Consider the following 13,071-nt stretch of genomic DNA (forward strand, 5'->3'; position numbering starts at 1 on the left):
GCCTGGCACCAGTAAGCCATGTTGGGCACTGGCCAAGGGCCCCATGGGCTTGGAAGGGCCCCTCATCAGCCTTACCTGGCCATGCCACCGTTCAACAACCCCTGATGCCTTTCAATGGTAAGTGGCAGTGCTACCTTTGAACAGGAGCTAAACTCTGCTCTCATCTGCCACCACTATTTTAAGTTACCCAAAACAGAATTCACCAGCTCACAGTTCTATGAGATTTATTGGGTCTGCTAAGCCAGAGCATTGCACCTATGAGCTAGGGCACTGTGCTTCAGGTAAGTTAAGATAGCTGGCAGCCACCATGGATGGGAGCCAAGTTTAGCTCCCTGTCCACTGTATAAGCATGTCCAGAAGCCCAGTAAAGGATGGTGAGTACCATCATCAAAGTAGTGGCAATGACAGAGAAAGCAGGTGGCGGCCACCATAACTCTCTTTCGTTTCAATGGGGCTTGTGTAAGAAAAGTTCTAGCATCAAAGTACATGAAGTAAGTCAGAGGGCTTGTTCACATTTGAGTATTATTAAGCTGTTAATCCACTTTTCTCCCACTTGACTTAGAGAGGAGTAGTCCACACCGGCATGTATTTGAGTTTGTACATGAGGAGCAACTCTGGTCTTTCCCATTCTTACCAGGAGGCGTTTGCTTTCGTGTTTGTCCCTGCCTTCCACTTTGTTGATTGTATTATGCTGACTGAGTACCAATAGGGTATCTGCATGCATCTTGTTTTTTTAAAAAAATCCCCACCCGGGAAGTGTGCAAAAGCACATAGGCAAAGTTAAACTTGCTTGTGCAGTTTTCTGATTTTGTACAAATCTGAGAGATCAAAATAAATATATGTGGCTACGGAAATAGTTATGAGCAGGACATGAAAGCAACTGAAAATTCTCAGCCCAGGCTTTTCAGGTTGCTGTGCAATATATCTGGTGTAGAAGTTTTTAATGGGGTTTGATTCTGCAGTTTTCTGGTTTCGTGAAACTCTGGGAGAAAACCAGGAAAAAAAATGAAAGCACTGAGGAAACAGTGGGCGTGGAAAGGGGAGTAGCAGAAAGTGACAATTGGGCCACCCACCCCAAAACACCAAATCAAATTATCTGCTATGCTGAATAGAGCATTTTGGAGCCTCATTTTCCCCAATTTATTGGATTATCTCTCGTACTGGATAAACCCAAATTTAAGGGGGAAAGCATAGAGATTGGTGTTGTTTGAGGTTAACGTCATGTGTGCTATGCAAATTAAATGGGAACACAAACAGCTGCAAACACATAGTAAGCTCTGGTGTGGATAAGCACATGGTCATCTTGTGAATGAAGCTTATGTAACAATTTAACTGGGTTATACCATAGAGGAAAATATTTACACACCTTTGTGATGCTGTTCAAGCTATGTTGCAAAGATTCAATTTCCTCTTTCAGGTCCTTCACCTCTTCTAGATCTCCAGTCTTACTGGCCTCCTAGTGTTCAAAGATAAGCAGTTTCTCAGAAATGGCCATGGAGAATGGGCAGAGAAAGTATAAGAGGGCAGGGGTGTGTGTGGTAATGTAAACCTGTGTGTCAATATTAGGCTGTGCATCTTTGTGACAATGTATATGTCAGTAAGGTCATGTGCGTTTGCTTGAGAGAGTGACAGAAAGAGGGGTTTGTGGGCATGTGTACCAATTTCTGAATGTCCATTTTTAGGGCAGAGATGGTCTTCTCTTTCTTTGCATTCTGTTCTTTAAGTTTATCTCCTAACGTGGTCAGCTCTGTAATCCTGCAAGACACAAACCAGACACTGGTGGCAGATTGATCAGGAGAGAGAACATATAACCCCCAAAGACTCAGTTCTTCATACTCTTGAAATCATTATAGGGAAAAGAAAACTGCCAATTCACACATCACATTAAAAAAATGTTTCGCTAGAAGCTGACGATGATTTTTAAGAGTTGAAAGTAGCTTGAGAAAGGATTCCCTTCCTACGTTTACTGTCCAGGCCAAGTCCACACAAGGATTGGAAGAAAGCAGATCCAGACGGAGGTTTTAAATTGATGGCAAGAACAGTCAGTAAGCAAGCAGAGGTTATGGATTCCATCCATAATCAGGAACCACAGCCTGGAGAACAAGACCAGTCAGATACAGACCTAAAGGAACCCCAGACAGAGAACAGACAACTCCAATGGATTTCCTAGGTCCAAGTTAGTCCTTATATCCTTCCTGGGCCAGATTATTCCTTCCAGGTTCTGCCCTACTCTCTGAGGAGTGGACAGCCTTACAAGTTAGACTTCTGGGGTAGAGTCAAGCACTCCATTGCTTCTCTGTTACTTCTTGCCAGATGTGTTGGCTGCACTGGCATCTGAGCACTAGGGAATGTGGGGCTCAGGTCCTTGGGATGCCAGTACCTTGGGGAATCCAGCTTGGGGGCTGCCATCTCCAAGGGACCTAGCTCAGGGATCTCTGGCTTTTGACTCAGGCTTCATTTTGGGACTCAGGTCCAACAGCACTGGGTCTCCTAGCCTGGATGCCCCCTCCCTTTGTGTTAATGTCCTAGTCACTGCTCATAGCAGAGATCATGACATGTAAATATGTGTCTTTGTTTTGTCCCAATGCCACCACTAAGTTACCAGAAACAAACGTTGGGTGTGCCCCTAGGTAATAATTGCCTTCATTTCTAAGAGAGCCAGTATGATGTGGTGGTTAGACTAGGACCTGGGAGACAAGCGTTCAAATCCCTACTCAGCCATGAAGCTCACTAGGTGACCTTGGCCTAGCCACTGTCTCTCAACCTATTCTACCTCATAGGGTTGTTGTGAGGATAAAGTGTAAAAAGGGAGAAGATACCCCATCATTAGCACCTTGGATGAAAGGTGGGATACAAATGCAATAATAAAATACTTTATAGTGTGAGGATTCACAGACTCAGAGAGATTCTACATCTACATCTTGTCTAGATGACACACAGAGTTGTATCCAATAAGTCAGCTTTTCCCTACCTCATACGCAGAGTAGATCCACTGAAATCCATGGATTTGACTAAAAATTCCATTGAAATGTGACTTAGTTGGATACAATAACCAAGAACAGGCTCTTAATCCACTAATGTGTCTTTGGTCTCCAGAGTACAATCTATTAAGACACATTAGTGCTCTTTAACGATAGGCTCCATTTCTGCAATAATCAGATTTGCCACTGGATTAATTATTATTTCTTATATTCTCTATCTTTGCAGAGAGAATTGTGAAGTAGCAACTCTCCGTGCCTGCTTTCCGATTCATTCTTCTTTTTTCTGATTCTTTTTTTAAAAATTGGCTTTCAAATCAATAGTGTGAGTGATACTTTTATCAATCTATTTTCTGTGTGAGCACTTCAAATGTGTATTCCCTGTCACTGATGTCAATGAAATGTTGATTGTAACTGACAGACAGGAAACCAGCAGGGGGGGGATGAGGTGTTCATTGTAAGCAGCAGGGGGAAAACACTGACTTTATTATCTGCCTTAATCTGCTCTGCAACACACTTGAAAAGGAATGTAAACAGGTAATAATTACACAGTTCAGAATAAAGATTGATACCAGTGGAGATGCATGAATAAATAGTGATTATAATATCAATAATTCTCTGCAAAGGAAAAAAAATCAGAGGAGATCCGAAAAATGAATATAGTGGAGGAAAAAGGAATCAGACTGTTAACGACCACCAGGGGGCCACACTTAAAAAAGGAATGTAGAAAAGGAGAGAATTCCATCCCAAGTGCTCTTCTAACCTGGAGTTTAATTCAGCTTTTTCTCCATCCCAACGGCTCTGCAGCTGGATCATCTCCCGGACTTTCTCCCGAAGCTGCTTCTCTAGCAAACAGGCAGAGCTGCTTTCAGAGAGGCGCAGGTTGGAATCCAAGTTGAGGCAAGCGGTCTGGAGGCGGCGGGCAGCTCTTGCCATGTCAGTCCCTGCCTCAGCAAGACCTCTGATAAGGAGGGAGTTAAAACTTTTCTCATTCAACATTTACACACATTATCAGCTCACATCTCTAAGCCTAAAGTGTGCTAGCACCCATGGTGATGCCAGCAATTGCCAGGAATCTGGAGGGTTGCTGCTCTAATTCGATGTTTTGTGCAAAACTAAAGGGATGGAACATACTGTAGTATATACATTGTTACCTTTTCCTCCCCCCCTTCAAATTCCCTACTATCAAATTATGCTGATATTTTTCAGAAATTTTAAATAAAATCCTAAATTTGAAAGAGAAAATATTAAAAAGCTCTTCCACACAAATGAAACTACAATTTTCCAGAGTTTATCTGATTTGTCATCTGATTACACTGTATATTTAGTAGTATGCTTGTTAACTCAAACATTCCTGGTGGCCACAGGCAGTGGCACAGAGACTCTCCACAGGACTCTCCATTTTCAAATGTTAAATTTTTCTCCCCACTGTCAACCTGGTAGTCTATGGAGACCTAGGAAAAGCCCTGCTGAATCAGACCAAAGGCCCATCAAGTTCAGCATCCTGTCCTCACGGTGGCCAACCCAATGCAAGTCTGCGAGTAGAGACTGTTTTAAAGAGGAGCATCTGAGCTGGCCTTGAAGTTAATCTGTGTAATGGTAAAAAGTAACATGGTAACTTTGCTACCAGCTTAATGAAGAACTACTCGAGACAATATTGCCATACTAATTAAATTGAACCTTTGTTATAGAAGGTGCTTAGAGGTTTTTTTTATTTATCAAGTAATGTCATCACAATATCATTCATTCATTCATTAAATGTATATCCGCCCCCTGCCCAGCAAGAGACGGTGGCAAACAAAAACATTAAAAACACCCTAAAACATCTTAAAAATAGACTTTAAAATATATTAAAACAAAACATCTTTAAAAACATATTAAAACATAACCTCATATTATGTGTGGGGTTATGGAGATGTCATATTAGCTAGCTTCCCTCCTTCCTATATAAGGTTGAGGCATGGTTCACATGTGTATTTTCCCACAGGGCTGTTACTTCCATGTTGGAAACAGCTCTCATAATACCATCATGTGTGATAGAAGCAAACATTTGTTTTGGTGTATGCACATTGTTTTGCACAGGTGATGATGAACATGCTTTCCTCTACACTGATGTTATACTGGTATAGGAAAACCATACTGTGTGAAGCAGTCTTCAAATTATAGTGACAGACTCATGTAGATCATGCCCAGAAGTTGTAAAGTGGTGGGACAGGACTTTCAAGTGGCGGATAAGGGGGATGTGTGCTAAATTTTCCTTCTGCTTCCCACTTTCTTCCCAACAGCCACTGCCCCACCTGTTTTTCTCCCACCGGAGCTTTGAGACTAGAAACAAACCCAGCTAGGAGAAAAATTATTGGGGGGAGGGGATTTGCAGGCAGAAAGTGGTGACTGGAGGAATGGCTCTGTGGCCTTCTCCTGCCCACCATATCTCCATTTGAAATTGACCAAAACTCCGTATTTTACAGCTCTTCAGTGCAACCAGTGTTCTAAAACACAATTTTGCTGTGTTAGCATGAAAGTTAGCCTCAGATACTATGTTTTGTATATGAGGAGTTATTCTTGAGTATGCACAATTACTAATAGTGTAATCTTATACTCAGAAGTAAATGCCATTGAGTTCCGTGGGGCTTACTCCGAGATAAATGAGTACAGGGACACAGCTTAAATGTGTTGACTGGTGGGGCATGAGTCAAACTTGCTGAAAGAACCATAATATCTGGAATTTCAAGACTAATTCTAAATTGTGTGGTTTTATGGGGAGATCAGAGTCATGCATTACCAACTCACATATGCTTACCTATGCATACAGACCTAAAACTGACTCTTCAGACTGCAAAATATAACATCTAAATTGCCACAGAGATATTAGAAGCTTCTGAGTTTTGCCACCAGCTGTGCTCTAATTTGGAAAAGCACTTTGTCTTTCGCAAGGCCAGCTGAAGCCAGAAGTTCCAGTTTAAAACCATGATGGATTCTATTTAGGTTAGGCCACAAGGTAGTGATTTTCCCTCCCTCCCCCAATATTTTTTGTTGGTGTTTTTGGAGCGGATGACACCCAATATTTCTAAAAATGAAGGTCCCGCTACATGCACTTTAAAGTATTTTCTGCAGAGCAATCAGGGTCTTTCTTGTAGCAGTGCTGTGTCTGAGGTTGAACACACCTTTCTGTTGTTGTGCGGAGCTCTGCAAAGTTGCCACGGAGTGTGGCAGCTTGACGCCATAGAAGGAGGATCCCACTATGCTCATTGTTTAAATAAGAACCGTAGCTCTGGAAAAGAAAACAAGAGAGAACATGACAGACATGTGGCAGATTCTAGCACTTCAGATTTTATTGCTTGAGAGCTGCAGAAAAGAAGCTCCCCAATTTTTTTCACTTACTGTGCTAAACCATCTTTCAAAGTCTGTTCAAGAGCCTATATTTTTACCAGGACACACATGAAACATGAGAAATAGAATGGCGTTGCCCTTGCCATAGGCAAGCAGAAAGATTACAGAAGATACTATTTAAATTTACCTATAACTCATTGAATTGATTTTATGCAGAGCTTGGAAAAGTTACTTTTTTGAACTACAACTCCCATCAGCCCCAGCCAGCGCCATGCTGGCTGGGGCTGATGGGAGTTGTAGTTCAAAAAAGTAACTTTTCCAAGCTCTGATTTTACGATATTTCTTGTTTTCCAAGCTTGGAAATCTGAGAATGCAGGATAGAAAATGTTAAATAAAGAAATAGCTGCTAGCTACCCTTCTGTTTCCAATAAACTACTTTCAACCCAGGCAAGGATGCTGCCGTTCCATCCCCAAAACAAAGCTGTAAAAGTTAAAATACAAACCAGGAATTTAAAGAAATCTTTCCTCTCCAATGTTGTAGTGAGGCTGGCTGAGCAAGTAAGAGTTCTGAGCTCAGAACTTGGCCAAAGTATACATGAGCTAATATGATGCTACAGACATCAGCATGTTTTCGGTGCATGTAAATCTATATATATAGATTGATTATTATTATATATCATCATCATCATTCCACCCCAAACTTTGCTGTTTAGAACTGGAGTTTTCAAGGTTTTCTATTAGATCCAGACTGCTTCTCAGAGGAGCTCTTTCATAATACTGGAAGAGCTTCAGTAATGCCTTGGTGGTCTCAGCTCCATAGAAGGGACAGTAATTTTAACTGGGGCACTACTACATCTGGTGAACAGGGTCTGGAATACTAAAGTAGTGGCAAATATGACATGATAGAAGTGTAACTGGGTTAAATGATTCTTAAAATGTCAACAGCCTGTAATGGAATCAGAATAGACAAGATCATTCTATTTGTTCTGAGAGATAAGAGATAGAAATGGTTTCCAAATCAAGACAGGTCATATTTAGGGAGAAACCAGAAGAAGAAAAAGTCATATCAGACCAATGGTGGATGATATTCTCCAAACACATGCAGAGAGAGAAATATTCAAGGTTAGTGATCCAAAACTCCTAAGATTAATGAACTAATGCCAATGGAACAGACAGCCAAGCAGTACAACTGACTCTAGTGTAACAGTTCTCACTTAAACATCAGTAAGCCATGTTGACCCAACAAGAAAAGTTATGGATGAAGGCCAAGTATTACATATTTTGGTACACAGCTTGTTTACAGCAGGCAGTTACAAGCATGATATTATGAAGATTAAGAATAGTTATCTTTGAAGTAGCAGAGTCAAGGTCAACTACACCAAGAGGGTTTACTGTGAGTGTTGGAACATTCCCTATTTTTTCTGGTGGCCAGAAACATCAATGTAGCATTGACCTTTTATAGCACAGATGATAATAAGATCTGTCAGGAAATTTCAGACAGAAGAAGAATGCTAGATTTGTCCACATACAGCGGGATTCACTGCCATTAATTTAACTAAGAAGAAAACAAGAAAGGAGGACAAAAAAGTCACAAAGGTGCTGGCATAACAGAGGATTGGATAATGGATGTGTTTACAAGTAACACTAAATTGTAAAGTTTGGTTTGGTAAGCTATACAGTACACGAGTTGTGTGCTAGTGTATACCACCTGAGTGCTTCCACTTTACTCCTACCTTCATACACTATCAACTACTGTGGTGGGGTGCCACAGGGTATCACTGCAGCTTGCCTGGATGGGGCTAAGGTGGGGCAGGGCAGCAGCAAAGATTGCATGGGCTGTTGGCTATTAAACCGAGAAAGCAGAGGTTAAATTTCCACAAGTGAGCTACGTGACTTAGAAGCGAAAGTTGGCAGAGCTTGAGCCATCTTCAAGGACACGTTGCTATGCAACCTAGGCTCGGGCAGCTGGCCTTATCTATATAGAGGGCCAGCAGACACTTGTGAGTGTGGGGGTCGAGGAGTTTGTACAGAGAGAGAGCTTGTGATATATTCTATTGTCAGTAAAGTGACTCTTAAAACTTATTACGTGTCTGGCTGAGTGCTTTCAACTGGAATCTAGCCTGTCACTATTCTGTTCTGCATCCTGGGCACCTGCTTGCGCCAGATACAACATCCAACAAGTGGTAGCAGAGGATGGTTACCTGGTGCTGAGGATTACCTGGTGCTGAGGATTACCTGGAGCGGAGGATTGCAGAAAAGCGGCAGAGAAAAGCCAGAACTGCAGACCAGCGAGAAAAACAGCAGAGAGACGGAGAAACCGAAAGCTGAGCTGAAAGCTGTGAGAGAGCCGTGGGAATAAAAACTAACCGAAGGATAGAGGTGAGAAGCTCTAATTACAAAGGCGGTGAACTGTGAAAAGTGAAAGTATGTCTGTTACGTTATCGGCCGGGATTCCCTTGGAAAGGCTGACAGGGAAAAATTATGGCACTTGGAAACAGAGAATGCAGGCTTTTCTAGTGAAAGAAGACCTGTGGAAAGCTATCGCAGAAGACCCACCCGCCGTGGTGCCAATTCCAGCAGATTGGAGAAGGCTGGATGAGAGGGCAAAGGCGTTAATTGTTCTTTCTATTGATGATTCTCAATTACTGCACGTGCGTGATGCAACAACAGCTAAGGAAACCTGGGAAACTTTAAGAAATATTCATGTGAAAAAGACTGCCAGTTCTAAAATATATCTTGCCAGAAGATTGTATCAGATGCGCTTATCTGGAGATACAACCATGTCAGAGCATTTGTTGGAAATAAACAGACTGTTTACTGAGTTGTCAGAACGTGAAATTGAACATTCTCAAACGCAAAAAGTGTATATCACATTATCTTCACTAGATTCAAGTTATGATAGTCTGGTGAGCTCTTTGGAAGCAATGGACGATGCTAATCTCAATATGGATTATATAGAAGGCAAACTTTTACAAGAATTTCAAAGAAGGCAAGAAATGACAAAGCAGGAAAAGACTGAGTCTAAACACAACATGGAAAAGCAGAACAACAAAGCTGCACAAGAGAGACAGTATGGACAAAAGGCATATTATTTTTGTGGTTCCAAGCAACATCTTCAAAGGAATTGTGAAGCAAGAAGAAGAGAAAGAGGAAGAAAACCATGTGTACAGGTGATCTATGCTAGTAAGAATAAGCAATGTATTAACAATGAGCAGGGAAATAGCTGTAAAGATTTATGGGCAATTGACAGTGGGGCAACAAATAGTATAATCAAAGATAAATCCATGTTTCATACATATTGTGACGTAGAGGATCATGTGATAATGGCTGATGGATCTAAGAAACTTATCAAAAGTAGAGGAACAGTGAAATTAGCAGGTTTCAATACCATTATGACAGATGTGCTGTTTGTTCCTGATATTGAATGCAACATTATGGCTGTGTCGAAACTCAATGAAATGGGGTTCAATGTAATGTTCAAAAGGGGTTCAGTGCATATTATGAGAGCAGAAAAATATTCATGAAAGGAATAGTAAGGAACTCATTGTTCTTCTTACACGTGAAACAAACAAATCATGTACTCATGTGTGCTAATGAGAAACCCCATAATAATTGTGTTCATTTATGGCACAGAAAACTAGGCCATATAGGATATGAAAATGTGGTGAAAACAACAGAGAACAGTAATGATGTGACATTAAGAAACTGTGAAAAATATGTAGACTGCCACGTGTGTAAACAAACTAAGGCAGTTGTGGCTGCAAAGAACAAAGAAGCCATGCCCAGTACAAATGCACCTTATCAATTAATACACGTGGACTTAGTGGGGCCATTTCAACCTACTCAGGGGGGTGCAAGATATTTCCTGACAATAGTTGATGATTTTTCAAAATTCTGCACTGTTTATTTACTAAAAGCTAAAAGTGAAGCTGCAGAGAAACTGAAAAGATTTGTTACAAAAATTGAAGTGCAGTTTGGTGTCAAAATACAGAGAATAAGATCAGATCAAGGAGGAGAGTTCTCAGGACACTCTTTTACTGAATACTTGGATAAAAGAGGGATAAAACAGGAGTTAACAGCCCCTTATAGTCCTCATCAGAACGGGTTAGCTGAACGCTGGAACAGGTTGCTTCAGGACTCAATAAGATCAATGCTGTGTGACTCCTCTTTAACACAAGGTTTCTGGGGAGAGTGTGTTCTGTATTCAGCTTACATTCAAAACAGAATATTCCATAAGGCCACTGGAATGTCTCCTTATCAGAAATTGTATGACAGAAAACCCAGATTAAACCATTTGATTAGGTTTGGAGCAGAATGCTGGGTACATGTTCCCAAAAATAAAAGGACAGGGAAGCTGCAAAGGAGAGCAGACAAAGGGTACATGCTGGGATTTGAAAACACGTATTACAGAATTTGGATGCCAAAACAAAGGTCTGTGGTGTTAAGCAGAAGCGTGCAAGCAATAGAGCAGGATTGGGAAGAGAAAACATATGTGGAGTTGGGAAACACTGAAGTTAGTAATGAACAAGAACAGGCAGATACAGTACCAATAAAACAAGAAGAAACAGGCAGCAGTAGTGAATCAAGTTCTAGCTCTGAGAGAGAAACAGAGGAATCGCCTGACACAGACACAGACACTAAGGCAGAAATACAACCACGCAGATCAGAGAGAACAACCAAAGGTATTCCACCTGTTAGATTTAAAATAAATTCCATTAAACATATAGACTTCAGTAACTGGAAAAAGTGGGATGATGGGAATCATGAAGAATAATTGCTGTAATAAATGTATATAATAAAAATGATGCTAAGATTCTAATGAAATGTAATGGCTGTAAAACCAGATGATGCAAATGTAAATATGAAATGTAACACATGTAAATGGAAAAGAAATGTAACTGGCTGAATGTGGAAATTTAAGGTGGGGGATTGTTGGCTATTAAACCGAGAAAGCAGAGGTTAAATTTCCACAAGTGAGCTACGTGACTTAGAAGCGAAAGTTGGCAGAGCTCAAGCCATCTTCAAGGACACGTTGCTATGCAACCTAGGCTCGGGCAGCTGGCCTTATCTATATAGAGGGCCAGCAGACACTTGTGAGTGTGGGGGTCGAGGAGTTTGTACAGAGAGAGAGCTTGTGATATATTCTATTGTCAGTAAAGTGACTCTTAAAACTTATTACTTGTCTGGCTGAGTGCTTTCAACTGGAATCTAGCCTGTCACTATTCTGTTCTGCATCCTGGGCACCTGCTTGCGCCAGATACAACATCCAACATGGGCATACTGACTTCACTGGTATCCATGCACCCCTGCCCTTGACCCACCTTAGTCCCACCCAGGCAAGCTGCAGTGACACCATTGTCAGGAGGGCAGCTCTTTGTAGCTATTGCTGCAAAGGGGTTAGCTTAGCATGGTGTCTGAACCAGAGATCATGGTTTGCTTTGCCTTTACAAACCACTATCACCAAGCCAACAAAAAACCATGGTTTAAGGCTGGATAACAATCATGGTGTTGATTAAAAAAATGATGATTCCAGGTTTGGAGATCAGACTAAGCTAAACACTTCATGGATTATTTACCTGCTTGTGCACTGTATAACGTATCAAACCATAGTTTACGGGTTAGAGTTTTGTGTGAAACCAGTCATAATGACAGCCTGGATGAGCAGTAGAGTTGCCAAGTTCATGGCCTGAGACTGATCCTGTATCTTTAGGAGAAGAGAAAGTCAGCCAAGTGCAGGTGTTCTTGCAACTCTGTAATGGGAAAAACCACAAGATGGAATTCTCCCTTCCCCCTGCAAACTTTTAAAGATACAGAAGACCTCTTGGAGGCCGGGCCTGGCAACCCAGAGGTCTTCTGTATCTTTAAAAGTTGTGCAGGGGGAAGGGAGAATTACACCTTGTGGTTTTTCTCATTACAGAGTTGCAAGAACACCTGCACTTGGCTGACTTTCTCTTCTCCTAAAGATACAGGATCAGTCTCAGGCCATGAACCTGGCAATCCTAATGAGCAGCTACCGAAACAAACTGGCAGTACTGAGAGGAGGTCATGTGTCCAAAATGTATGGTGACTGAGAGGTCAGAAGAAGAGACAAAGTTGGGTATGGCAGAAGCATTTCTAAAAGAACAACTGCACATTCCACTATAGAAGTTCTAGAACATCTATTGAGGAAGAGGGGTTAATTGTTATCTGAATTTCCTTCTGTAGATGCTGTTTTATTTCCCCTGTCTCCACTCATACTTCCAAACTAGACAACAGAACTACCTACACCGGTAGTTTGCTGCTGCCAGATTTCCCACATAAGCACCATGGCCATCAAATGAGCTATGGACACTTTCCCTACAGGAGCCAGTCTCCTCCCTCCATCAGATTTCCTTTGGACATATCCCTGAAAGGAATGGGTGGGACAGACTCCACATAGTGAACTGTAGGACAGGGTTACAATACACTGTATTCTATACAGGTAGAAACAAACCCAGGACAAAACTTAGATTTGGAACAACACCTCTGAATTCACTAACTCTGTAAAAAGTTCAGTCTTGTAGATGAACTCTTTAGTAGTTGAGTAGTTCTTTGAAAGAAGAGATGCTTATTCATTGCACCAAAACACACACTGCATTTTCTAACTAGGAATTCTGCATTCCGCCAAATACAAATATTCTGCCCAATACAAACTGCATTTACACTGCATGATAAATTCATAATATAGCATTCACAGCACCAACAATGATTTTCCAGAGAGTTTGTTCTGATTTGGGGGTTTTGT

General features: G+C 41.3%; 1 protein-coding gene across 1 annotated transcript in view; it reads right to left on the bottom strand.

Moving 5' to 3' along the window:
* The window catches only part of CROCC2 (ciliary rootlet coiled-coil, rootletin family member 2), a 123,931-nt gene that overhangs the window by 80,951 nt on the left and 29,909 nt on the right, over positions 1-13,071 (bottom strand). The window contains exons 8-11 of the mRNA XM_061637717.1: positions 6,143-6,249; positions 3,742-3,939; positions 1,659-1,755; positions 1,367-1,456 (exon numbers count right to left, since the gene is read on the bottom strand). Of these exons, the coding sequence (XP_061493701.1) occupies positions 1,367-1,456; positions 1,659-1,755; positions 3,742-3,939; positions 6,143-6,249 (492 nt within the window). The remainder of the gene's footprint in view (positions 1-1,366; positions 1,457-1,658; positions 1,756-3,741; positions 3,940-6,142; positions 6,250-13,071) is intronic.

Source organism: Rhineura floridana, chromosome 7 (assembly GCF_030035675.1).
Source record: "Rhineura floridana isolate rRhiFlo1 chromosome 7, rRhiFlo1.hap2, whole genome shotgun sequence".
Lineage (NCBI taxonomy): Eukaryota > Metazoa > Chordata > Lepidosauria > Squamata > Rhineuridae > Rhineura > Rhineura floridana.